Source organism: Nestor notabilis, unplaced genomic scaffold (assembly GCF_000696875.1).
Source record: "Nestor notabilis isolate BGI_N333 unplaced genomic scaffold, ASM69687v1 scaffold14051, whole genome shotgun sequence".
NCBI classification, from domain to species: domain Eukaryota; kingdom Metazoa; phylum Chordata; class Aves; order Psittaciformes; family Psittacidae; genus Nestor; species Nestor notabilis.
Window position 1 is genome coordinate 6,740 of NW_009915260.1, and position 26,798 is coordinate 33,537.

The 26,798-nt window shown below is 36.0% G+C and overlaps 1 protein-coding gene across 1 annotated transcript in view; it reads right to left on the bottom strand.

Annotated features, from left to right (window-relative positions):
• Positions 1–1,094: 1,094 nt before the first annotated feature.
• The window catches only part of LOC104413136 (vacuolar protein sorting-associated protein 13B-like), a gene marked incomplete at both ends in the record, with an annotated part of 32,818 nt that continues 7,114 nt past the window's right edge, over positions 1,095–26,798 (bottom strand). The window contains 4 exons of the mRNA XM_010024055.1: positions 1,095–1,301; positions 6,101–6,321; positions 14,272–14,506; positions 22,667–22,794. Coding sequence (XP_010022357.1) covers positions 1,095–1,301; positions 6,101–6,321; positions 14,272–14,506; positions 22,667–22,794 — 791 coding nt within the window. The remainder of the gene's footprint in view (positions 1,302–6,100; positions 6,322–14,271; positions 14,507–22,666; positions 22,795–26,798) is intronic.

The following is a 26,798-nucleotide window of genomic DNA, read 5'->3' on the forward strand; positions in this document are numbered from 1 at the left end:
TCCAAAACTGTTCTATGAGGTACCCCCAAAATTATGCATATCCTAAGAATGAAACCCAGTCTCAGAGCAGTCTCTCTGCATTCTAATAGCTTTATGCTAAGAATGAAGCATTGCATATGTATGACACACCACTGATACACCTGCACTTCATCTCATGCGTTTTTGCCTCTCTTCTGGAGCACAAACAAGGCTGACTCATTATTCTAACTAGTAAGCCTGACAGAGGTACTAAGTAAATCACAAATACTAGGCCTATTCAGTTGCACAGCCTCCTATGACCCACCCATCCCACTATGTATCAGCTATCTGGTGACTCACAGCTAATGACAGTCAGGGATAAAGTCTACCACTCTACTGATGCTGATAAAAGAATTAGCCTTCTTTCCTTGGTATTGGCAGAGATGCAGAACACCTTCCCATGCGTCACAGACAGCTGGAAAAGGGGAATGAACTGAGTTCCAGAAGTAGTTGATAGATGGAAGGTAACAATGACTGGATGGACCTGGGGGGAACATACAGCTGGGTGACTCACAGTGCCAGCCTTGGAGCCTTCACTGCCCCTGTACCTCTCCTGGGTGTCAGCAGTCTATGCACTGCAGCTCTCCACTGACTCAGGCATCCTCGTGACTGCCTTCCACATGACAGGCTGACTGCTGAAGCTACTTGGAAAGACTCACAAGCAGCACAGGTATCACAAGTACTTCCAAAACACTAGTTACTATTGTAATAATTCTGGACTTGAAAAATGCCTTATGCTTCTTCACCCGAACACAATAACTATCATTTAATGACAAAAGTTAATATTCTTTCCCTCCAAACAGAAACAATCCAGACAAATAATAAACATAGGAGCAATACAGCAACTTTTTTTTTTTTTGTTTCGGTTTTGGTTGGTTGGTTGGTTTGGATTTTTCTTTTCCCTTTCCTTCCTCTTGTTCCACTAAACTGAGATGAAGTTTTCTTCATTAATTTATCAGGCCAAAGCTACTTTCCATAGGGACAGTACTGCTCCCTCTGATCCCTGCTGGACCATGCACCACCACACCTTGTAAGTCAGAACTCCCATGACATTATTTTTTTTTACAAAAGCCTACCTCTGTAGTGGTCCCAATATCAGCTGATGGGCTGTATGTGCTGGTGTCTGGTGGAGCGGTACCAACACTGCTTTTAACTGGAGAGCTAGGAGGAACAGGTCCTGTCACAGTTTCCGTATACACAGATGATTGATAGAGAATTCCTTTTTTCTGAATTTTTTTCCAAACTTTAGTTGTGATCTCAGCCAGTTCATACAGAAGATGCACCTAAAAGAAAAAAACCAACCTTTTTTAAGATGAAGCTTTCCTTAAAGAGATGAAGAAAAATCAAAGTCCTCCACTGAGATTTAGAATGTAGCAAATATGAACTTCTCACCATTTATAGCATAGCATAGCATCAACTAGGTTGGAAAAGGCCTTTAAGATCATCAAGTCCAACCAGTCTCTCAGAGGCTGCCGTTCTAATAAGCAACTACATTGCAATTAAAATAATTAACATCAGTTACAGTATAGTGATTTTGATAAAAATAATTTGTGCTTTCTCTAAACATACGGTATGTAGCTCAAATCCATAACCAATAACATGGTCTTGTAAAAATTCACAAATATAAATTTTAACAATTAAAGAAAATAATTTATCATATATTTCGTATGTATAGATATTGCCTCAAGAAAAAGGAAAATATTAAAACTTTATGACATATTTACAATACAAGAATTATTCATTTAAATAGTATTAAAATAATGATCGCATGCAGCATATGAAACTCTTCCATTTTTGGAAAAATATCCACTATCAAACTCAATTGTCTCCTGGCATATGTCATTCCAATATTCAGAAACACACTGTTTAACTTGCACATTGTTTGACTTGGATCTAAGACATTTACACAAGTTTTTGTAAATAAGCATTAATCACGGAATTTGTATGACAACACACTGCAATATACTGTATAAAACAAGCTCAGAGAAAACTGCAAACAATATATAAGCAGATCCACAGCTGGATACCATACCCAACTTGCCATTATAAAAAATGGAAATTCTCATATTTATAAGAACTTTAAGCCTCAGGACACATCTACTCTATGAAGCTAGCTTCTTATGTGGGCAGAACAGATGCAGAAAAACACTGTTGTCAATCTACATTTGATACAAAACAGTACTTGATTTTGTGCGTGAGAATGTGTGATGAAGTCTCAAAATACATGCTACAGTTCTTTTTTCAGAGGTACAGTGCTGGAATTTTATAAAAACCTTCTTAATTCATCTTGGATTTTCTTTTGAAGTTTCAAGGCTTACAATGACCAGGTCAGTTACTCTCTTGACATAATTTTTCCTTAAAAGAGATAAACTTCTTAGTACATTTTTTGTCTTCATACTCAGAGCAATCTACAGAGAAACAAGAACTGGCTATGGCAAAAAGTTCTTTTAGTTATCCTTTAAAATATTTTGTGACTGCAGCACTCTGATATGCGCTGGTAACCTTAAATTACTAATTACAAAATTCTAAGTTTTCCCAAGTCTTTTCCATGTAACACCAGAAGATCAACTAATAATGTCCATCTGATTGATTGATTAACATAACATTAACTGGCGTTGACACTTTGCTGGCAAAAAAGTCTCTAGAAAATTAACAGGATACAGGCACGCACCCAAATCATACATGCTAGCAACCCCTTTCTCCTCCTCCCCCCAAATATTTTTTGGTCAAGAAACCAAAGGATAATTTAAGCTATACTTGTTTTCATGAAGCAGGGCTTCCAGAAATTTAATTATGCTACTGTTCTCAAAGGCACAAAATAACACTAAAGAAGGAGCTTGTGTGTTTATATACATACTTATACGCAAGGTAAAGAGGTTTGTCATCAGCTAATCCAACACTCAAGAGTCTAAATTCTTAGTGAGGTTGCAACAGTCAAAATAATTAAAACAAGTAATTACTTATGTTATCTTTTAAAATTGCTCAGGTTAGAATCTTTGCAGCCGCTCCGAAGCAGTGGCTATTTCAGACAGCAGTAGCCATCTCTCTAAATATCGCCAGCAACCAGACACCAAGTAGCATGACACTAATACTCTACCCTGCTCTGAAACCAGAGGCAAAACAAATTCACCAAGAAAAAAAGGGCACACTTCGATAATTTTCATGGAGATATGTTAAAAAGTAGAAAATATCAAAAATCGTCACACCAAAACCTCATGAAAACAAAAAAGAAGGCTTAAGTCTGCATGCTAATAAAATTTTAAAACTTCAGATAACAAGCTAAAGTTATATATTGGATTATTTTTAATACACTTAATTTTATTCCATTGTTGAGTTGTTACTCATTAAAAGTAAAAATGGAAGGATTTCTCCTTCTCCTGTTGGCTGCAGTTTTTCAAGTGATTAGTCTCAATATTTTGAAAATCCATTTCTGATTTTATTAGAAGAGCTAATGCAAGTGTAAGGCCTCTTGCCTTTGTAAGTATTTCTAAGCATAACAGTTAATATATAATTATTTTTAGTACACTCTATTCAAGAGAAGAAAAATGGTATGACAAAAATAGGAATAACTCTGCCAGTACTTGCTAAGAAAAGTTTCCCTCTCAGACTGCTTCCACTCCCTCCCTAGCAAAATCACACATAACTCAGTAAGACCCCACTGACTACTTGGCAAAAATCTGTGAAGTTCAATATGTTACAGCATTTTATACTTAAAAAATAACACATTACTACAAAATCGAAAACTACAACACAAGACAATTTTGCACACTGGAAGTATCTCTTGACTTGAAAGATTAACAATCATCAGAACATGGTTTCCTATTAAATCGTAACAGTCATATAGTAAACCACTTCACCTTTGTTGCCATTCAACAAATTCACTAGGTATCACCTACTTTAAGGCTGTCATCTACAGACAAAATACAGTCCATCATTCTAAAGAATCAAATTACGTACTATACTGTGAATTTATAACTATCAAATGCTGTTTATGTAATTGTATTTTCCATATTCTGTTCTTGAACATCTGGTTAAAGAAGACTGATGTGGGGTTGGTTTTTTTCCCTCTTGCGTGAGTAAAGCAGAAAGAACCAGTAAGGCAAATGTCGTAAGGGAAAAACGACAGTTCAAGAACCTTCACTAAATGCCAACAATTTGTCCTTACCCTTTTGGTCACTGTAATACTTCAGTAAATTAATAATATCACAGTGTACAGAGGAAAGAATATCCTTTAAGACAACAATATGTGGTCTGATACTCTACCATACAACTTCACAGTAACGCTTCACTATACTTGTAATATGATTTACATGGAGCTTACAATTTCAAAATTTCAGTGCAAATATTTTTGCAGAGTTTGCAAAACAAATTGTTTTATCACACTTTGAAGCTTGAAAATGTATTTTACTTGCTCCATTTTTCTTTTAAATATGAGGTTAATTTTTTAATTAACCTGAAATTTAGATAAGGCTTCCACTTATAAGTTAATACTATTAATGTATTATGTATATTAGCCGTAAGTAATACTTTTGGAGACAAAAAAAAGCAGAGTTGATCAGATAATTTGCTGGAATTTCACTGAGAGTGTACTGATCAAACATAGCAAACTTTTTCTACGAAATGTTTACCAATTCTCTAAACAGCTGTGGTATCAAGATTGATCTTGATAGCTCTGTAAAAATTAATACAGAATAAGGCAGGTTTCCAAACGCTGTGAAATTATTCATTACATGTAATGAAAATACCACAAAGTTACAAAATAAATGTACTTTAAACATAAATGTATATCTTTAAATTGTCAGCAAAATCATAATTTTGTCCTATCCTATTTATACATTTATAACACAGTAACAACCCTTTATGTGTGCAAACACATCTCTCATACAGCTTTACTAGTCTGAGTAGACCTTGTTGAGGCTGCTCAATCTTAATTTCATATGTTCAGTGAGCAATCTCACCCTACCACTCAGTCTAGTGAGTTTGAGCTCACTGGGTACAGAAGACAATGCCATAAAACAAACTTGGATGGAAGGCAGTGAACGGGGAGGGAGACCACGCATTAAGGATAAAATAAATACGTAGTTTAAATCACTTGTTTCATTCATAGAATACAGAAAGAGGCAAGGGAAAAACTGCATGCAACTGAGAAACATACTGTAATGAGTACACACAAAGGATAACATTAAAATTCCACCAGCCACCTTAGCTTTAGTATTCCCAGACTTAGACGATAGGTCCATAAATCTTTACAAATGTGATGTGCTGTCTATCAGATCAAAATTATAATAGTTTGTGTTTTTTCCTTTTCATTAAGTGAAGCAATGAACAGTCCATTTTGTCCATAAGATCCTTTGAAAGATCTTACATGTGGCTAAAACTTCACAGCAGACAGCATATGAATGCAAAGCCCTACTCAGACCTCAAAAGATTTGCAATTCTCAAGAGGAAGAGTGTTCTCTTCAGCACTGCTGGAAACATTGCAACTGTCAGGAATGTGTTTTGAGTTGCAGTAAAGAAGATTACTCAAAATTTTGCATAGAAATCCTACTCTATTTGGAACTACAGAAAACTTGATCCAAGTCAGTAAAATACAGGGTGCACTTTCTGAAAATCTAGCAACATCTTTGCCTTTTAATAAACATAATTGAGGCTGTAACTTTTGTTTACACACGTTCGTCTTTTCTTTTTTTCCCCTGTTACTATAGGATACCATTGTCTGTCTAAGAAACATTTTATGCTCAAAGAAATGTTAGTTCTATGAAAATGTGGTAAAAAATTACATTAAACCACTTCAATGTATGAATCCACAGTGACAGCAGAATAGCATTTAATGGTACATCTGCAATTCATTTCACTCCATCAGCCAGAAGATGCATTTATACTATAGCTATTACATTTTGAGAAGAGTTTAAATTACAAAACTTGAGAGAGCTTCAAAGCAAATCTTAATCTAAGCACCTTGATCTTGATGGATTTAAAAAAAAATAAGATAGAAGAGAACTTCTTCCACAAAATGCAGAACAATTGTACTTAAATCAAGTTATTTTTAATTTCCTTTCATAAATCGATTAAATGTACAAACCTGTGGGTTGGAGCATTTTATTTCAAGGGACTCAAGGTCGACATGGAGGCAGACAACAAACGAGTGTCTGGATTCTGGCCCTGAAGCAACCAGTTTCTGTGAAGTGACAGCTAAAGTAGAAGTACAGCCCATTGGTTCCACTAAATTAAGTGTCATCTGTTGCCCAAGAAGAGTATATATACTGAAATGATGTAGACTAATAGTCCATGGAAAAGCATCACCTAATGATTAAAAAGAAGGGGAAACAGTTAAATAATTGCATAATAAAAAAGTATGCTACCATTTTCTCGAAATTCATTAAAGCAATTATCTTAAACCCCCTTAGAAGTCAGAAAAATCAACAATCATTAAATTTATCTCAATCTCTCATAAATGTAATTTCATCAATTACATTCTATACCTCGAAATCTAAGCAATAGCAATAAATTTCTTACAACTTTCTAAAAATTGAAATCCATTGGTAATTTTAACCCCAAAACTGTTAACAAACATGTACATCATAGTCTTTAAAGAAGTCTTTTTGCATTATGCCATTTTCCTCAAACTAAGGAATATCCAGAAACCACTCCCCACTGATTTCAGTATATGGATGGCAGTTCCTTCCATTACACACTCATACGTGTTTACAGGTTTTATTACTAAAAATGAGAATCATTTTTCTTCCACAAATTCACAGCTTGCATCTCAGCAGAGTAGTGCCACAGGGTAAAGCCTATCCCATTGCACTGCTCAGGTAAATGAGACCTTGATCACAGTACAGCTCTTTCCACTGCTTCCGCTTAACTTCCTAGAAACAGAATGGCAATGGATTTTGTAAAAACAGATTACTATAGACATACATGTGCATTTCCTTTCTTATGCATAGGAGGGACCCTACCCAGAGAAGTGCCTGGCAGCCCACCATGAATCATTATCAAGAATAATGTGTGAGAGAATTGGCAGTGTCCAGCTGAATTACAAAAAGGCTGAAACTTTGGTACAAACAGTTTTCCTTAGACTGTCAAGAGATGGGAAAGAAAAGGAGAAGTTTCCAAAGCAGGGTCAAAGAGAGAAGTATTTGGGCAAGTCTTTAAAACACCATCAGGAATTCTTTTTAGTGAGAGAAAACCTTCCACAGCTGTGCCAACTAGAGCTGAAAGGGGCTGAGAACAGAGACTATGGAAATTGGATGCCAGGTACCCACTAAAGCTGCTCGATCACTCCCCTCCTCAACTGGATAGGGGAGAGAAAAATATGACTAAAATGCAGGTGGATATCTTCTCCACTTGCAGTCCTCCCCACTACCAAAACATTGCCACATAAAACCAATAAAATCCCACATATGATAAATGAGTCACAGAGAGGCTCTGCAAGAGACACTGAACTAAAACTCAAAGAATGCTCAGCAGAAGCAAGGAAAATGAGATAGTGAAAGATATGTGGGAAATTCTCATTTTACATGAAACTTTTTTTGCATAACAATTATTTCAGGTTTTGGGCTTGTTTTGTTTCTGGTTTTGTTGTTTGTTGGGGTTTTTTGTTTGGGGGGTTTTCCTCTAAAGAAAATTTTAATAATTCCATTTATCAGATTTTCTACTGAGGAAGTTGGGCCTTTTTGGTCTTCACTTAAAATGGCAGAAAGCCTCTGCCGAGCATGTGAATTTCCAATCCACCAAGACAAACTTCCTGCCCCAATTCAAAGTAACATCAAAGTGGCTGAATGCAGCCCCAGATCCACACACAGTAGGCTGGAGTGATCCACAAACATCAGCCTGGGATGAAACAGTCTTCACCTTTGACGAAAGTACAGAGTACGATCATTTGGAGGAAGAGAAGGAGAAAAGTTCTCCTTCCTAAATCAAAATTCAGAAGATTATTTAGTATGGGATTTTATTTTTCAAGATTTGGGCCTGGAGTCATGGGTAGGAAGAGTCCAAATTAATTTAATAGCCCAAAGCATGAGAGCCAGTCTCGAGAATCAGAACAGAAGATGATAGACAAATACAATGGGATGGGTATCTGGAGTCTCATGGGGCAATAAAGAATTCTAACCAGCATATTTAAAATGTATATGGAGAGTTGTTTGCTGCCTGGTGTGGCCTACAGTCAACACTGTCCTGCTGAGAAATCACAACACTAAGAAATAGCACAAATTGTTAATGGTGATTATTTAAAAGAAACTTTAGAAAGGTTTTGAGATTAAAATAAAGCTGGATCCAAACTTTTTACCATGTTATTTTAGTAAGAGTTTTATTGTTTCTTCCACAGGTGACACTGCAATAAACATACATGGTCAAGAGCATTTATCGGGAGAGCTGTGTGTCTCATTCTAGGAAAAAAATAAAAACTTCGGTAGTTTATTTTGAAGCTATTACATACTGAAAATTTAGCTCAACCAAATTAACTTGAAAATATTTTGGAAAGGGTTCAGATCAGAAATTTTAAAGTAGCTAGCAAGCTGTATTTTTTCCAAGTTCAGTCAGCCAAGAAATACAAAATACTAATTGTAATAGATGGAAAAAATTCAAATGTGAAGTCAACTCTAATGACATGTTTCTAATTAGCACACATGAACTTTGTTGGGTTCTGTTTTTTCTGTGACCGCCACAGTAAATTTACATTGTTTCTATTTCATGGATTAGAAAGAAAGATTCTCCAAGGAAAACACTGAATGTTAACTCTACTGTGCTACATTCATTATCTACCTTAAAAGGAAAACACCAAAAAAGTTTTATCAATGTACAGAAACCACAGTACACTGAACAATTGCTGTAGTAAAGATACGGCAAATTTAGAACTATAAAATTCCCCCTAATGTCATCAATTACCTCTTCTTCAGTTCCATACACGCTATGTGACCATTCTAAAATTATACTGCAACTGTCCACCTGATGAATTCTTACTTTGTGGTTGAACCTGTGTTTCCTTTATTCATTTAAAAAAACCCTAACACCCTGTACCTGCATTCATTCGCAGATTGGTTTTATGAAACTATTTAAACAAGTAATTCCAAGTATCTAAACATCAAAAGCAACATTGTTTATATGATTTATTTAAAAAAATATTTTCTAGAAGGAACGAAAAGTCACTGCCACACTTGGCAGACATTTTCTCTATATCTAACCTTCCCATCCATGTATACTACTGTTTGTCACCTAACTGCTGAGATTCTTTAATCTGAAATATAAGTAAACCTGACATTGCCTTCAGTGGAACTACAGTTCGCTCCACATCTCTTACGGGCAAGATTATAAAAGACACACATGAAAGGCCTCTAGTATAGTTCAAGATCATCGTTAATTCCTGATCTACACTCTAATAGATCATTATTTTTAAATTTCTCAAACATCACTACTGATTAAAAAAAAAAGTCTTCATTAAGATATTTCAAATGCTTTGGTAACTTCTTAAATTTATAAATACCATTTTCAGATCTTTGGCAGTTGACTGACCCAATCATCAGACAACTTGCAAAGAACTGGCGTTCATCATTTATCTGCTATTTGCAACAGTTTAATAAGACTCCCTTCCTACAGAGTGTTTGAGTTATTTTTCAAATACATAAATAATGAGTAAATCTTTAAAGTCCCTCTCAACCCTAACCATTCTATGATTCTACGATATATAATAACAAATTTTTGCTATGTGTAAGCACTTCCTCTAATAGTTATTTGATGCACTTTGTTTCTTAGCTAGAGTAATGCTCATATAAGCCTTTTCAAATGCATGACATACAATATTGATAAATCTACTTTACTAATAATAGTTGCGTATTTGCTCTCTCTTTTATATTTCACTTCTTTATTTTAAAAACAAGACTGCAGAAATGGCAGATGCATACAGTGTTGTGTGTACAATGTTGACAGTTGTGCAAAAAGAGAAATTGTGTTGTTTCAAATCAGTAATGGTAGGAGAGAGACCACAAAAGCTTTATCATGCATACAGTCTGGGATCTATTCCCAGACTTCCTAAAGGTATCTTCTGCAATCTTCAAAAAGCATCTTCACAAGTCTGTCTTCATTTCCCTTTCCACACCCACACTACAGCATCTTACACGGATTTCCAATATGCCCACATTATCATGAAACACACAACGTTTTAAAAAAAAATATCGGATTCATTACATGTTAGGTCACTGTTGCACGGCCAGTCATGCAACAGGGAAGCAATTGTATGGCTGCATAATCCTAGGTGCACCCAGTCAAAAGAGCTAAGGGCTCTGCCCAAGTCCAGAGCTCACATACAGCAGATAAGATTTAGTTCCAGACTTCAAATGTAAGCACAAACCCACAAGCTTTTCTAACTTCAACCCAGCTACTAGACAGCTCCAGCAGCTGATCATAACATTAACAACTTGTTTATGCAGAACTTCATTGCTATTCAGATACTGATGTCCTTAAAATGTGACAACTGATTTTATAAGGTCACTAACCATAACAAATAAGCACTCACAATTCACTAACAATATCATAATCAACTTGCCTTTTCGCCCATTAACAGGTGGGTTTCGATGTTTTTCCTCACAATCTTTATAACATTAAAACCAGACAATTATGATTAACAACTGGAACAGCTACTATGATGAAAAACGTATCTACAGCACACACAAATACTTTGTAAACTATGTTAGCACAATCCCATGCACTATGCTTCAGTTATCACAAAACACACAAGAGTGAACAGCACACAATACACACACCAGTAAACTATACACAGAGACAGAACCATAACAAAAGTAAAAAAAATGTAAACTGTACTATAATGAAAAATGGGAAAGCAAATATCTTGTCGGACACTTTGGATGCTTAAGTGAAAACTACAACTAAAAAAAAAAAGAATCCTGTTTTCCAGCTCCCAAATCTTGAAATTACTTTTTTTTTTTTTAAATTCAATGCAAGACAATAACTTCTAAGAATGCCAGTATACTGCTGCTCTACTTTAAACAGTCAACTTTGCAGGTTGAAATCTATACGCATCCATTATATTGTAGTAGTTTATGCCCAATATATTTCATTATAATTGCTTCACACACTAGTATTAGAAGCCCTAATTTTCTATTTCAAAAACTTACTGAGTTCAAACATATGCTACAAAAATCTGTGAGGTTATATAATCTGTCATATTTCACAAACAAAAGCCACCTCTCAGATTTAAATGTTTGGAGTACAGTGATTTACATGATTGTCAGTTTACTGCCATCCACATAAAATGTAAATATGATAGGTAGCAACGTCAACAACAATTTTACGGTATTTTGAACACTGGTTTCTAAATGTATGTGTTCTACCTAAATATCTGTATCTTATTGTATCTGATGTAACCACAGACTTTCACAAAGGTGAATTCATAAAAGTTACCAGTATCATGTCTTCTATTTATTTTCCTATTACAAAACTTTTTACCTTTTGGAAGACAACTTAGCAGTCCAGAAGTCCTGCTCATAACAACGTATTTTGACAAACTGTAAATTACATTTCATCATATCACTATAGGTTGGAACTTAGAGAATACAGAGATGATTATCAAGTGTTTGAAACTGGACATACACAAGCGTGCACAGAAAGTGACAACTCACCTTAAATGATTCTCTAAATATTTCAGTTCTGCTTGGACTGAATTTCTATTTAATGTCTTCTTAGTAAATAATTCACTCAAAGGGCAGCTACAAATAGGACAGAGGTTCCCCTCTTCACAAGAACCCAAAATGAAGTAGAAAAGGGGCAACAGGTACAAGCTGCACCAGAGGAGGTTTCATCTTGATACAAGAATGAAGTTTTTTACAGTAAGAACAATCACTCACTGGAACAAACTCCACAGGGATGTGGAGGTTTTCAAGAAGTAACTGGACAGGGTGCTGGATAATCAATCTCATCTAGGCTTCCCTTGCCATGAAACTTTGGACCAGATGATCATCCAAGGTCCCTTCCAACCTGGGCGGCTCTACAATTCTGTAATTCTATTTTAATATTCTCAGTGAATATTACCTCATGGATCTGTAATTTGAGGTATTTGAATTATAAGGACAATACTTCACGTAATTTAATACCTTTATGAACTTACTTAGTGTTATTAGTCATTCAACAACAGAAGTTCAACAGCATATTTCATGCTTTTTTTTTTCATGTTCTTTTAAGTATTCCTACCAACTACAATTACCTCAGAAAAGAAATGTATCAGGACTCTGAAAGCAAATAGAAAGACCTGATTGTGGGATAGTTTATAAGCTATTTTTACAGTATGTTGACATCTTGAGGTCAGTAAGTCCCTGTGAGTAGGCTACAATATCCCCAAATGACAGTATGACTATGCTCCGTCTTCCTCTGCTTTTAGTTATTCATGCAATAAGAAAAACGTGTGAGCACACAGCTTTCTTGAAAGTAACTATGCATCCTTGTAAACAAGCCTTTCACTTACATCTTCTCCATAAAAGAAGGACTGATTCAAAAAACAGTTTCCAGGAAAAGCAAGGTTGAATAAATATAATTTCAGAGAGATGGTAACATGTCTTAAGAATGATGGTATGTTCCTGAAGACTTGTTCAAAGATAGAATGGAAATTAAGTGAGTCTCCCAATAAAAGTCCATAAAACATATTTACCTCTACATGGGAACAAACAAAGGAGGTGGCTTAAAAGCTTTGAAAAAAAAAATGAATACTCTGTTGAAGACGGAGTTTTGGCATGGGAGAAGGCAACAGCTCCATTAGAGAATCAAAAATATCAAGATTGTGAGAACTTCTGTTTGGCATTATTCCCAGAACACAAAGCCACACGCAAATAAATTCCTTACCATAGGCTTTATCCCAACCAGGGGGATTCTTTTCTCCCACTAGGATCTTTTCTTCAAATCTGGGTTTAACAAAATTCAACTGACTTCTTTTTTTCATAAATGGTTTAAATTACATCACCAGTTTAAAACAAACAAAATACTTTGGTTACATTTATTTATCTTTTATCTGTCACTTTGATTAGCAAATTAGATCATTCCTACTGAAAGTTATTAGGAAAAACATATACCTTTCTCTCTTTTTTCTTTTTTTTTTTTATTTTTTCTTTTCAGTTGGCAGCATCTCTAATGTGACAAAACTGCAACAATTCTTTCCAAATAATAATAGTTCAAGAATACAATAATGAGCTAACTGTACACCAATGTATTGCGTTTGGCTGGGATAGGCTTAATATTCTTCATAGTGGCTGGTATGGTGCTATGTTTTGGATTTGTGATGAACACTGCTGATAACATGGGGATGTTTTAGTTATTACTGAACAGTGCTTGCACAGTGTTAAGGTTTTTTCTGCTTTCACGGTGCCCCACTAGCAAGTAGGCTGGGGGCGCACAAGAAGCTGGGAGGGGACACAGCTGGGACAGCTGACCCCAACTGACCAAAGCGACATTCCATAGTATATGATACCGTGCTCAGCAAAAAAAGCTGGGGAAAGGAGGAAGGGGAAAGACATTCGGAGTTACAGCATCTGCTTTCCCAAGTAACTCTTACATGTGGTAGATCCCTGCTTTCCCACAAATGCCTGAACACCTGCCTGCTGATGGGAAGTAGTGAATTAATTCCTTATTTTGTTTTACCTGCATATGCAGCTTTTTTTTTACCTATTAAACTGTCTTTATCTCAACCCATCAGTTTTCTCACTTTTACCCTTCCGATTCTTCCCCATTCAGATAAGGGGGGAGCAAGTCAGTGGCTATTATATGGGGCTGAGCAGCCTACTGGAGTTAAAACACAAGAACTGGCATTTCCACGAACTTTTAGATTTGGTTATGAGGCAGGATCTCATGCATTATGCCATTAACATAAACCCATAAAACAAAGTTTTCCTTACCTGCCTCAATTCTGTGTTGGAATTCACAGCTCACTGCCCCCTCCTGTCATGTCAAATCAATTGTGGCTACACAGTAACTTGAATGACAAAACCCAGTGCAGGTAAAGATTGCACTTTTGAATTCTTTTGGCTTCAACAGACATACAAAACGTCACAAAACTAGCTCTTTGATGATGAGTTTCGCTCTGATATCTGGGGAGCAAACCTTGTCATTATTATTTCTAGCCATCAATAATACATAACATAATACTAAAAAAGCCGCATAGCACCAGAAGTTTTCAAAATAAAGTGATGATAATTTGCATAACAGTAAAACCTGGAAATTAAAGAATAAGTTTATTTGAGTTTATCACACTACCTTCTTCCAGGATTGGTCTTAGCACAACAAATGGGATTTCCTGCAATGGTTCCATGTGTTTGTGTCCAGCACTCATAATCTTTATCTGGGGCAAGCAGACGACAAGTGTGCCAGGCATAGTGGTCTGCCCATGGTACCAGCTTCGCACAGTCCCAGGAATGTCACCTGATACAATCGTACTTGGGGAAGGCAGGCTATCATTCGGAAGGAATACACAACAAGATTGCACTTCAAGCTGAAAAAACAAAACCAAGAACAATTCCTCAGAAACAGAGCACCATTTTTTTCTGCCCAGTGTGGAGTATTCATCTTGGTACAAAACCTCAAGTTACCCATCTATCACAGTTCATTGAAAACAGTCTTAGCTTTTAGTTGAATTAAGAGGAAAGATGGTATAAAATGTTGGAAAAAAATATATTCTCATGAAGTATGATTACGGCAGGGGAGGGAAGAAGTGGGATTTTGGTCTGTAAATTTGATCAGAAAGGTATTACCGTATGAACAGAACATACTCCTACCCACATTTCAACAGCTTTTTACAAGAAGCATAATTGAGTCAGAATATGTTCTCACAATAAAGCTGAGAAAGGCCTTCTCTTTTTGTAGTTCATTAGCTTTTGTTAGCAATAGCTAAGCCTCTAGGGCTACCCAACATTTTATATGCTGTTACTTTCTATAAAGACTTCTTTTAAGACTTATTTCAGGGAAAATTCCATCTTTACATTGTCAACAGTAATGAGTATGTACAAAAAGTCTGACCATCAGGTAAACTAGGAAAAATATAAACTGTAGTGAAAAAATGACTTTAAAACAAATGAATGGGTGCATACATCCACAAAGATGATAAGGGGGCTGGAGCATCTCCCATATGAAGGCTGAGAAAATGGGGCTGTTCACCCTGGAGAAGAGAAGGCTGCGTGGTGACCTCATAGCAGCCTTCCAGTATCTGAAGGGGGCCTACAAGGATGCTAGAGAAGGACTCTTCATTAGGGACTCTAGTGGTAGGACAAGGGGTAATGGCTTCAAACTTAAACAGGGGAAGTTCACATTAGATATAAGGAAGTTTTTTACTGTGAGGGTGGTGAGGCACTGGAACAGGTTGCCCAAAGAAGTGGCAAATGCTCCATCTCTGGCAGTGTTCAAGGCCAGGCTGGACAGAGTCATGGGCGGCATGCTCTAGTGTGAGGAATCCTGGCCCATGGCACGGGGGTTGGAACTAGATGATCTTAAGGTCTTTTCCAACCCAGACCATTTTATGATTCTATCAAAGAGAGAAACGAATAAAGTTCATGAAATTTATATAGCTTTTCTCCTGTTTTCATTGCAAATCAGAAGTCGTACATACAGCTTCATGTGAAATTGCACTTTTTTTGTTCTTTATTTTCAAGTGGTGCTGTTACCCTGAAACATTTCTGACCATTCTGCCATCTCCTTGTGAGCTTCTAGCAAGGCCAAGTGAACCCAAACCAAGAAGTGAACTCACCACAACTTGTTAACTCGGAGGCAGTGTAATGTGCAGCCTCTGTTAGTCTTACTTGGCTCTTACATGTAATATTCTGCACCTGGATATCAAATAGCCCTAACAGCCTGCACACTTGAATGGTTTATTAAGCAAGTACAAGCTATGATTCAGTTCATGTCTTCATATTGTTTGGAAAAACCTAGTGTACGAAATGTTGGACACAAGATGTTATTTGTAGCTGTGACAAAAGAACATTTGTTTGCTGTAAACTTACGCAACAGCGTCTTTTGATTTGACATCATTGAAGACATCACAGCTTAAAGCTGATAACCAAGGTTTGTACTCCATACCCTCCCCTGAAGGCTAATAGTCCCCCAAGACCACAATAGTGATTTGCAATAGAGCTGGAATTCCCCAGCACCATAAGTACTTTGCCAGCCTAGTGAAGAGAACACAGATATTCATCTTTATTTCAGCATTTTTGTGCCCTTTTGCTTAGACAAACTGACAAGAATTCACTGTAGAAAAATATAAGTAGAATTTTGCAAAAATAAATACATTGTTATATGAAGTCTGTGTTTGTTTCTAGTTTTAGAACTGTTTGAGTTGTAAAATGAAGTTAATTACATCTTTGATAAGTAGTTTATTGATCCAAGGTTGCAGAGTGTACTTTATTTATACTGGATGAAAAGCAATGGTGTATTGTTACAGATGTAATAGATTTGGATTTATTTTTTTGGAAAGGTAAATTAGTCATTGTGTCAATTTGCAAAGATTTTTACAGTGACACATTAGATCGTTTTCTGGTCTATTAGTAATAGGTTGCAGGTCAAGCCATTGTGGGATAATGATAAATAGATGACAAGAGAACTTACGATCAGTGTAACTTTTGTTTTATCTGTGCATTTGCTGAGTAAACAGTTTATAACAAATCATCCATTCTTCATATATATATCCATGACAATTAACATTAAATGCTTCCACAAACCATGTGGAAATAATAACCCAAAAATTCCACCAGCTTGAAGAGATACTATACTTCATCACATTACCAGCAGCAGGATCTACAGGAGATGTCTTACTGAGTATTCTTGAGAAGAGAACTCAATACTCTAAGCAAAGTTTCTACATGTGATTTTACAGTTCAGTACAGCTTTGTACCAAAGAAAAGTTCATTAGAGCATTTTTGTTGTATTTTACTTTGCCATATCAAGAATATTTAAGTGGAATCACAACAGTTTCACTCCTTCAAATGCCTAATGGAAATTCCTGTTTCAATAGGCAGCTACCTTGCAATTCATTTTCAAACAACTTAATGGCAGTTGAACCATGACTTGTGGTGGGGTTTACATGAGTGCATCAGGCCCTCCATATGTAATATTACAGATCTGCTTACAGACATGGTTTGCTTACTTGTGTTTCATTTAAATTTTTATACAAATAAAGGAATTCTGCAAAACATTACTGCAGGATTTCTAAGGCCAGTACAATGAATGTGGCAAAATTCCACATCTTAGTGCAAGTCATGCAATTATTATAATTACATAAGAAACAGCAAACTTGGATGCACAAGGGCCCAGTAAGTGCAAAACTGAATTGCACCTGTTGAACTTCTCAGAGGCAGATTCTGCTGACACACAACTATCAACTTCAATGGTATGCACGTACATTTATCTGACAGAATCTGGAGATCTGTCTAATAACAAGTTCCAGTGAAGAAATGGAAGAGTGCACCTAAAATGATGGAATTATATGCTGGACAAAAGTGAGAATGTGTGCTACAGATCGTTTCACCAATCGGAGAGCGCTTTAAAATATGTGTAATCCAAATTCTTAAAATTAAACTACATCAATAGCATATATTAAAGCTATCATATAAATCTTTTTACACTTTTTAAATAACTGTTAAACGGTGTGTCTAAAATTGTGAATTTAATGTAAAATGTGACTGATTTATGTAACTGAATATAAATCTGCAGCAGTAAATCTTGCATTAATGTAAGGATCTGACAATCCAAGGGAAAGAAAATTAAGTAATCTGCCAGTAAGAAGTCCTCAAGCTGGGGGTCAGATCCTATTCATGGAAACCATCTGGTTGGGACCCTCCAAGCCACACCAAACACAAATGATCTTTTAAAAAAATATCCTATTCATTAATGCTTCGCAGCTGCACTGAGTGTTACTTCATTTTTCCATGGCAACATCCTTTCTGTTTCAAGGATCTTATTTCAGTTTTGGTAGCAACGTGTTCTTTTGCCAATACTGAACACATTCATGTGTTAAAGAGAAGGAATTATTACAAATTCTTGAAATAGAATCACCCCCTATTTTCATTTCTATTATGTCAAGGCCTATACATGCTAAGTAACATACGCTAATGACAAACCAATGATGTAAGCAGTATTTTCCCTTCTACCTTTAAAATGTTGCACAAGGCATATTGCTCTCAGTTTTTACTAATACATAAGCCTAAAAAAGTGCACTGACTTTAAGACTTTTGTACAGAAGGCATTAAGTTACTGGAATAAATGGGGTATTTTTAATTCATATTCTATAAAAAGAGAATGTAGCTCAGTAGAGACAACAATGACTATATACTGCAGGTCTTCCTAACTGAGGAGGGTGAGCAGAAGGGAGTGAAACAAAACAAGTGACATGCCATAGTTACCCTGTGCAAGTGCAATGAAGAGGGACAGGTTATACAACAGTCTTTACAGCCTTTCACAATAGTGATACCATAAGGAGATTCCCTTCCCAAACCCACATTTTATAGCTATAAACCAATTAAAGGCATTAAAGCTGACCCACAAGTGACACTCACACGAAGGTGTCTCCTGAGAAGTGGCATCTGTCTGCATTAATCATGCTCCCGGCAGACAGGGGAATATGTTTTTCTGGGAGTTTCAGGTACAGAATGTAATCTTTCAATGACTCCCAAAACTGCAAAGAGCCACCGTTACACATCTCATGTAGGGGTTCTGGTGTGGTCATTATTGTATGACCATACCTCAGCCTCTGACATCCAAATCAGCTCTACCAAATTAGACTATCTGCAGTTGAGCTAGACACATGCTGTGTGTTAGAATTTAAAAAGGCAAGACAGAGATCTGTGTTTTGAAATTAGACAAAAAGTGCAAATTACATAAATGGAAAGCAGAGCACATGAGTGACAGAACTGAGAGAGCAGACTACCTGTCCATACAAATGAGTATAAGTAAGGATCAGTTGCATTTTCTTTGACCACTTAAAACATAATGTCTTAGCTCTACACAGTATTCCTATTCTTTTCTAAGAAAGCTTGATTTAAAAAATTTTTATTTAGCAGCAGAAAATATAATTTTTTGTCAGTTTGTGGTAAGTAAACAACTTAAGAAATCATCCTCTCTCCTAACTGCTGAATAACTACTGATAGGTGTAACTGCTAAGTTACAAGTCACAGAATCTCTTCTTAACCCATGAATGAAGAGTACTGTTCAAAGACCAGGAACTCTAGTCAACACCATCCTTTCATTTCTATTCTTCCAATCAGTGCTCCACTGACTAAAATTACGTAAAAGTTATGCTTTAAAGAAAATATTATTTTCAATAATTTCAGGAAACAGACTCATTTTTTCAAATAATTTCTGGGATATTTAAAGGCATGTGGAATATCTAAGTTTTACATGTAATAATTACTCTCTTATTTAGTTGGCATTCATTGCAACATTACTCATTAATTCATTTGCTTTTAATACAGATCCTTCATTGTTCTCAGTGGAATTCAGCATTAACAACCAATTAAAAATAATTGTGTTTATACTGCTCCACAATTTTAGCAACTATTAGTATGAAGAACACGTGAAAAGTGAGCACTACCCTCCTACAGGGTTCAACTGCCAAGAAGACTTCAAGGCTGCATATAAAATCCTACAACAACTAAATAATAAAAACAAATTTTTATAGTTAAGTATGAAAGTCTTTTCACTTAAATGCTAATAGCTTACCACAACTCTAATGCACAAAATCTTCATGCAATATTCTATCCTGAGCAAGCCAGGGCTAAGGCTAAGCAAGTACCAGCTTTGAGTCCAAAATAAACTTTCCAGTTACTTTGGTTCCAAACACATCTACTTACTCAAACTTCCACTAAAAGAATAATCCTTTGATGATTTTAAGTTATGAAGTTCTGTTTTATCTGACGACAACTACAGACTTTTCTGTTCTACAATCGTGTTAATAAAAGATCCAGGAACATGAAAATAGCTTTAGAAAAAAACTTAGAGTCTAAGTCCTCAGCATATAACCAGACAAAACATTCTACAAATTTGCCTTTTCATGCCAAATTATATTAAAACACAGAAAATCAGGACGAATTTAACATAAAAATATATTTATGTGTTTAATAAAATGAGTATTATGTTTAATAAAACAAATATACTGTTCTTGAGTTGAAAAAGAGAGTCATAATTCTCATCATCTTATCCCCTATACATTGCCCTGCACAAATTTCAGCTTTCCCATTTAGGCTTATATTGAAGGTAAAAAGCTATATATGTGCATTTATGTCTTGAAAAAATGTACTTAGATAAAATAGCCACAGGGACTACTAGGAATAATAAAAAGAACAGCAAGCATATCTATAAATCCTTCGTATTTCACCAAGAAGGACCACTGTATATTTGTTTGGCAGCATGTTCTTGGACTTCGTCTCTGGCGTTTCCTTGGAGTCTGTTGAAACTTTTCACTGGCAACATGTAATATCCTTCTGGCAAGACCCTGGCATGTACTTTACCCATTATGACCAAAGCATAAGGATGAAACATATCAGAAGTGTGTAAGCTGTATGAATTCATAAGGTCATTTTAATTTCAACATAGAAACTAAAAATATGATTTCATATTCATGTTGATGAAAATTGAAAGCATGAGTATGTTACCAAAAATAGCTGTAAAGAGCAAATAGATCTAGAACCTCAAACAACAAAAAGAGTATCTAATACAAAAATCCCCTGCCCATACTAGCTGTATTAATTCTAACCCATGAGTTTACACTATGTAAGAGCAGCAATATATTTACAAATTACTCTGAGAAAACCTGTGTCTATCACTGTTACCAGCTTTCATTTCCACAACAGACGCTAGTTGGGGTGCAACCTTTTTTTGTTTGCTTGTTTTTATTTGGTAACTGACCAACTTCATTTTTAGTTGGTCAGTATCTTAAAGATTCTTTGAAACAAATTCAGTTTGTTGGTTGCTCACGTAAGGAAGCGTACCTTAAAAAAATGTACAAGCAGAATATCTCAGATCTGATTCAATTTCCCCCATCTATAAAGGACCAGCTCTTCAGCATCCTCATTAGTATATTATTATTTTTATTATAGAATCATAGAATGGTTAGAGTTGGAAAGGACCTTAAGGTCATCTAGTTCCAACCTCCCTGCCATGGGCAGGGACACTAACCCTCACACTAAACCATGTTGCCCAAGGCTCTGTCCAACCTGGCCTTGAACATCTCCAGGGTTGGAGCATTCACAACTTCCTTGGGCAACCCATTCCAGTGCCTCACCACCCTGACTGTAAAGCACATCTTCCTTATATCTCATCTAAACTTCCCCTGTTTAAGTTTGAAGCCATTACCACTTGTCCTACCACTACAGTCCCTCATGAAGAGTTCCTCCCCAGCATCCTCAAACTGTAAGCCTCATTTAGATAAGAAGTCCAATTGTGATAGGCACCACCCAGACACATAACAAAAATACACTGCTTTCTTCAAACAGCTTAAAAAGTATCCCTCTGGACTCCCCTTATCTAGCCATTTTAATCTCCAGTGCTGACAACATTAAGAAAGAAAGGAAAATGAACAAAAAACTCATGAAATGATGAATGAACTGGCTGAAAACTAAACAGGTAAGAGAAAGCATCTCCTCAAGTCCAGTATGTTTTGCAATCAAGTCACAAATCTGAAGTTCTTGCTCAGGCAAAGCTTAAAAGTTTCAGAATTTCTAGTATTTTGAACCCAAAGTACTTCCTGCATGAAAGAGGCATAAAACAGACAGTTTCTGGGATAAGACTGTATATAATAAATGTATGTCTTGGTAGCAAGAAGGAACAGACATTCAACAATTACTTTCTGTCAGAAATAAAGGGTCGTATTTTTTAAATTTTATTTCAAGACAAAACCAGTTTTGCTACTATACGCTGGTGTACCATAAAATACCAGTCTCGAAGAATGTACTGTTCAGAAGGCACAAATTAAAATAATTCTAAGTTAGTGTAATTTCTAAGCAGGCACTTGATTCATACTTGGAAGAACAGAATCTTAATCCTAGCATTTCAAAGCCAGCTAGTTTTTGTTCATGTAATCTTAACACTGGACTTCAAACATGGCCTTTTTTGTTTATAGTATACATATATACTGCTCTATTTTTACTCATCAGCGATCACAATCTAGAAGAATCTAGGACAAAAAGGTTTAATTCAAGTTGCCATCTACTTGTCCTTCATGAAAAGGTAGACAAGCAGCTGAAACGTCACTGTATAACATCATTGTATCATACACCCCAAGAAAGTGTTTGTCATACACACTTTCCTCAATTTCTTTTAGGAAGGAAGGTATTCTGAAAATATAACCATGGATAAAAAGGTGCATATGTCTGTTTATAATATAGAAAAGTATTACAAGCATTTTTTCTTCATTTAATTCTTAAGGATCTTCCCTCTTAGATATAAAAAACTATTTCAAAAACTAATATTCTAAAACCAAAGCATTCTTTGTTTAATTCACAAAAAATCTGTATTTTATTTTTCATTCTCTAAGATTTTGAAACTACTGAAATAAGACAATAAAACTCGGGAGCTCCTTTAAAAACCCTCTAATAAAAAGTGCTAGGATGCATAAAAAGAATCATAAAGTTTGGAAAGACATACGGGTTTTTTCACTTCCTTTTCATCTTACCTGAAGTGTAAGGCACTTAACTGCATTCCACACTATTCCAATAAATTCCTTCATTCTTTCTTCAGGACTTCTGGAGCTTTCAGATGAGTTCAGCATGATTTTCACAGGAAGTGACAAAGGACGAGATTCTAAAGCAAACAACAAATCTCAGTTACAGAACGAATATATAGCTAAGTAATACGCTTACTGGTAGCAAAGAAAAAGATTACTTATTCTAAATTCTAAAAGAGATTTTCTCTCACCATGTGACTTACTATGGATGTAATAATAGTGTGTCTATTACTAGTTTTAAACTTGGCAATAAAATTGTATCAGTTAAGGCTGGTGAGAAATGCAATGAAATGAAATGCTTAAACTTTTTAATGTAAACTGCTAAGAAAATATTATGAAGAATTATTGACCCAAGCAAATTAAGACAGTTTTCTAAGTGTGATAACCTATTTGGTGACAGAATAGCAACACAAGAGGTTTTCACATGCATCGCTGCCAGTTTAATCTAAAAAAGGTTTAAGGTTTTAGTTTTCTAAACTTGTAAGAAATGGAAGACAGCCCATATTAAATTGTGGCCTTTGATTAGTTTTCTTTTAAAAATTCACTTAAAAACTTGAGTATACTTCAAAAAAAAGTCATAAAAATTAAATCTTTTTCTTACTTTGTCAAGCTTAAAAGTACTGAAGTCTGACATATTTCAGCAAAATTAAATATTTTCTAGTAAAAAGAGAAATTTCCTTAAACTGTTAGTGATTTAATAACATAAATATGAGAAGATTTTCGGTAACAGAAGCATTTAATTAAATGCAAGCATAGTAGAAGTGCAAAAGAGGACTAGTGAGGAGACCAAGGAGTGACAACACATTCATTAAAGACTGAATGAATGGTACATAGTTCCTCCTGTCATCTCTTACAGAATATCCTTTCTTATGCTTTGGGATACGCACCAAATTATTGTCAGATTCTTTAACATTTCCAGTTTTGGCCTACATGTTGTTGAGCTGACAAAACTGCAGGAATAAATTATGAAGTCTTCATGATTTCATTTTAAACTAAATTGAAATCAGCACAAGGGTGACTGCCTCCCAGTTATACAGTTAAGAGAAATCTGTGGCAAAGAAACTACAGAAAAATTCTTAAAACAAAATTAAGCTTCCAATTGAACTCAGGTAAGCAAAAGTATATGCCCCTTGATACGCATCACTGGCTCTTCAGTCAGTTTTGGTCGTGCAAGGAAACATGCAAAGATTTTTAAATTAAACATCTGAGAGGTGAATTTCTGCCAAGACAGTGTAATGGTAATGCCACTTGAGGAACTAATTTGTGATATTTTTCCCATCAAGGATAGAGAAGACCAGAGTTGATTAATATTCTAGACAAAATACTCTAACAAATAGAATTTTTAATAACCTGAAAAGAACAAGAAGCATTAACTTTAAAAAACTGATAGGGAATCGAAAGATTCAAAGAGAGGTGGTCAAGAGTGAAAGAGAATTTTTATGGCTGCAGTATAATCAGTCCTCTCAGATATTGCTGGCTCCAACCATGGATCTATTAGAATGATAAAGAATGAAAATTGGACCATGACAATGTAAAACGTGATATCTCAGGATTATTTGTTGTCGGCTGTGCTGGAGAGACAAACAAGTAAACTGTTCATATGGAGAAGCAGCGTGGAGTAGTGACTTCATAGATCTTTATCATGTGGACAGTTACATGCAGTGAGTATTCCATCCACATTATGAATGGATTAAGTTAAAAACAAAGGCATTCAGTGAGGAATAGCTGTTCTGCTTTAACTTCTCACCCTACTTCAAGTTCACACCATCTTCTCTGTGTAGTTGGGCTGTACACTACATGTATTACAATGCAAGAATGAGGAACAGCTTGAGTATCAAGAACTATTAGTATAAAAGAGTTACCGCAGTGTAGAACTCCAGAATACAAGTGGGGGTAAAGGTTAGAACTCTGGAAATTTCACAGGCAGGGAAGAAACAGATAAATACAATGTAAAACCATACAGCACAACCAGCAGGGAATATCAGCATTCTACATCATTGAACAAGTGCATTCTTTGTGAGTGGGATCTAAAGCTAGGTTTTGGTCAAGTCTCCTGTGTTTTGTTTGCTGGGAAACACACTCTGCTAATTCTCTCTCAGTTAGAGGAATGGACTTTCTAATGCCAGAAACAACTACCTGTGAATGAAAAACAAAATCAGCTGCTGAAGCGTCACATGTTTCTCCCCATATATGTGCAATTCAAACCAGCAACGCAGAATATCCACAATAGACGACACCTTCACTGCAACATACCATACTCAACCAAAAGACCAAAACAAAAAGACAACAAATGAAAAAGGAATCATTCAACCAGAAATCCTGGAAAATAGAGAAGCAATAAGAAGTGTTTCAGAGTGGAAAGAAAAAACAAGCACAGAAGTAACTCCTAAAAAGAAAATAAGTCGTCTGTTCATTTTTTTCATGTCCCACAGTTTTTTCTGAAGGGATGCTGGGAGAGAACAATCTCTTCATTCCCTATCAGGCAAGGCCATCAGTAGATGACAGTTGCTAAGAGACTGTAGTACTCTGGTGTGGCTATCGTGTGTGTTTGGCTAGTCCTCCATAGCAGACATGTAGGCTGGATCAGCTCCATCTGTCTCACTATGAAGGTTAATCTTCTAAAACAATTATGCTACTCAGCTACTACCAAACTGAAAACCTAGGAACATTCCCTGGCACTGAAATCAGCTTTGTGTTGAAGCCCAGAGCCAGTCAGCAATAGCTAGATAGGAAACACGAATTGTATGAAATACTTAAAAACTGATGAGGGGAAAAAATAAAAATAAAAATACCCTAAAAAAAAAAAAAGGGTAAAAACCCCCAAACCAACCACAAAACAATGGAGGGGACCACTTCAGGTTGTACAAATGGAATTTTTAAGAAAACCAGTGTACAGGAACATAAAATTTTCTTACTTTCATCTTCAAGTCCCATTTTTGTAAAAATATACACCACAATTATTTCAATCATAGCATAGCATCAACCAGGTTGGAAAAGACCTTTAAGATCATCAAGTCCAACCAGTCTCTCAGGGGATGCGACACTCACCCTCGATTTCAGAACACACACTGGTGATGAACTGAGTTTTCAGAAAGGGCTGATCAGATCAATCAGAATTGAGCTACCAGAAGTAGCAGTTTTCATAATTCATTTCACAATTTATGGTTAAAGTATAGAGGGAGTTCCCAGTGACAATTCTGCAAAATTAATCTTCTTTTTGTGGGAGATGCCACTAAGCGAGACTTACAGGTACAAATTCTAGATAGAGGTGTCTTTCTTATATAAACATGTTCTTCCTCTTTTGGGTTTTTTTTTAGCCTACTGGGAACTGGCTGCTTTAGAAGTATGAGCCATAAAATATTTAGAAGTTCTAAAACCAGAAAAGATCTTTGAGGAAAATGGTGCTATTCTGTGCTATTAATATTCATTGACCTAAGGAACACAGAAGCAAAAATACAACTTCTGATGTGCAAATATTTGTGGCAAATGGACATTTCCTCAAATGGATCAAAGCAGAAAAGACCACAGATCAGAGATTTTTCCCTACCAGGTTGAGGACTAACGATAATCTGTACTTACAGGCGCCCCATGCTTTCAGTTCTTCCTCTCCTTACAGCTAGCCACTGAACTAAAGGCAGGTAAAATACAGAGCTAGTATCTTATTCCTAATGTCTATGTGGTGCAGATCTAGCATGTCTCATCCCTCTGGCACAAGGTGACTCATTTCTCCCAGCCCACTTTGTGCCTCAGATACTTCATGCGTTAAGAGGGCAGCATCTTCCTTCTGGTTGGAAAAGGTTATCCTGCTGCAGGCAAACCCATACTTTCAGTGATCCTCAAAAGCTTAGAGAGCTCCTACTGAAAGATAAGGTTCATTGTCAGATACCCATGCCTCTCCACCATCCCATCGTATGACTGTACTCAAAATGCATCTGTCATTTGACCTCAGCAAGCTGAGCAAGCTTTCCTTCCCACATCACATCATCTCTCAAACAGCTTCTCACACATCAGAACCGAGTTAAGCTGAGAAAAATCCCACTGCAAACTAATCATAGTTACTAAGAAGCTATGACAGCAAAAC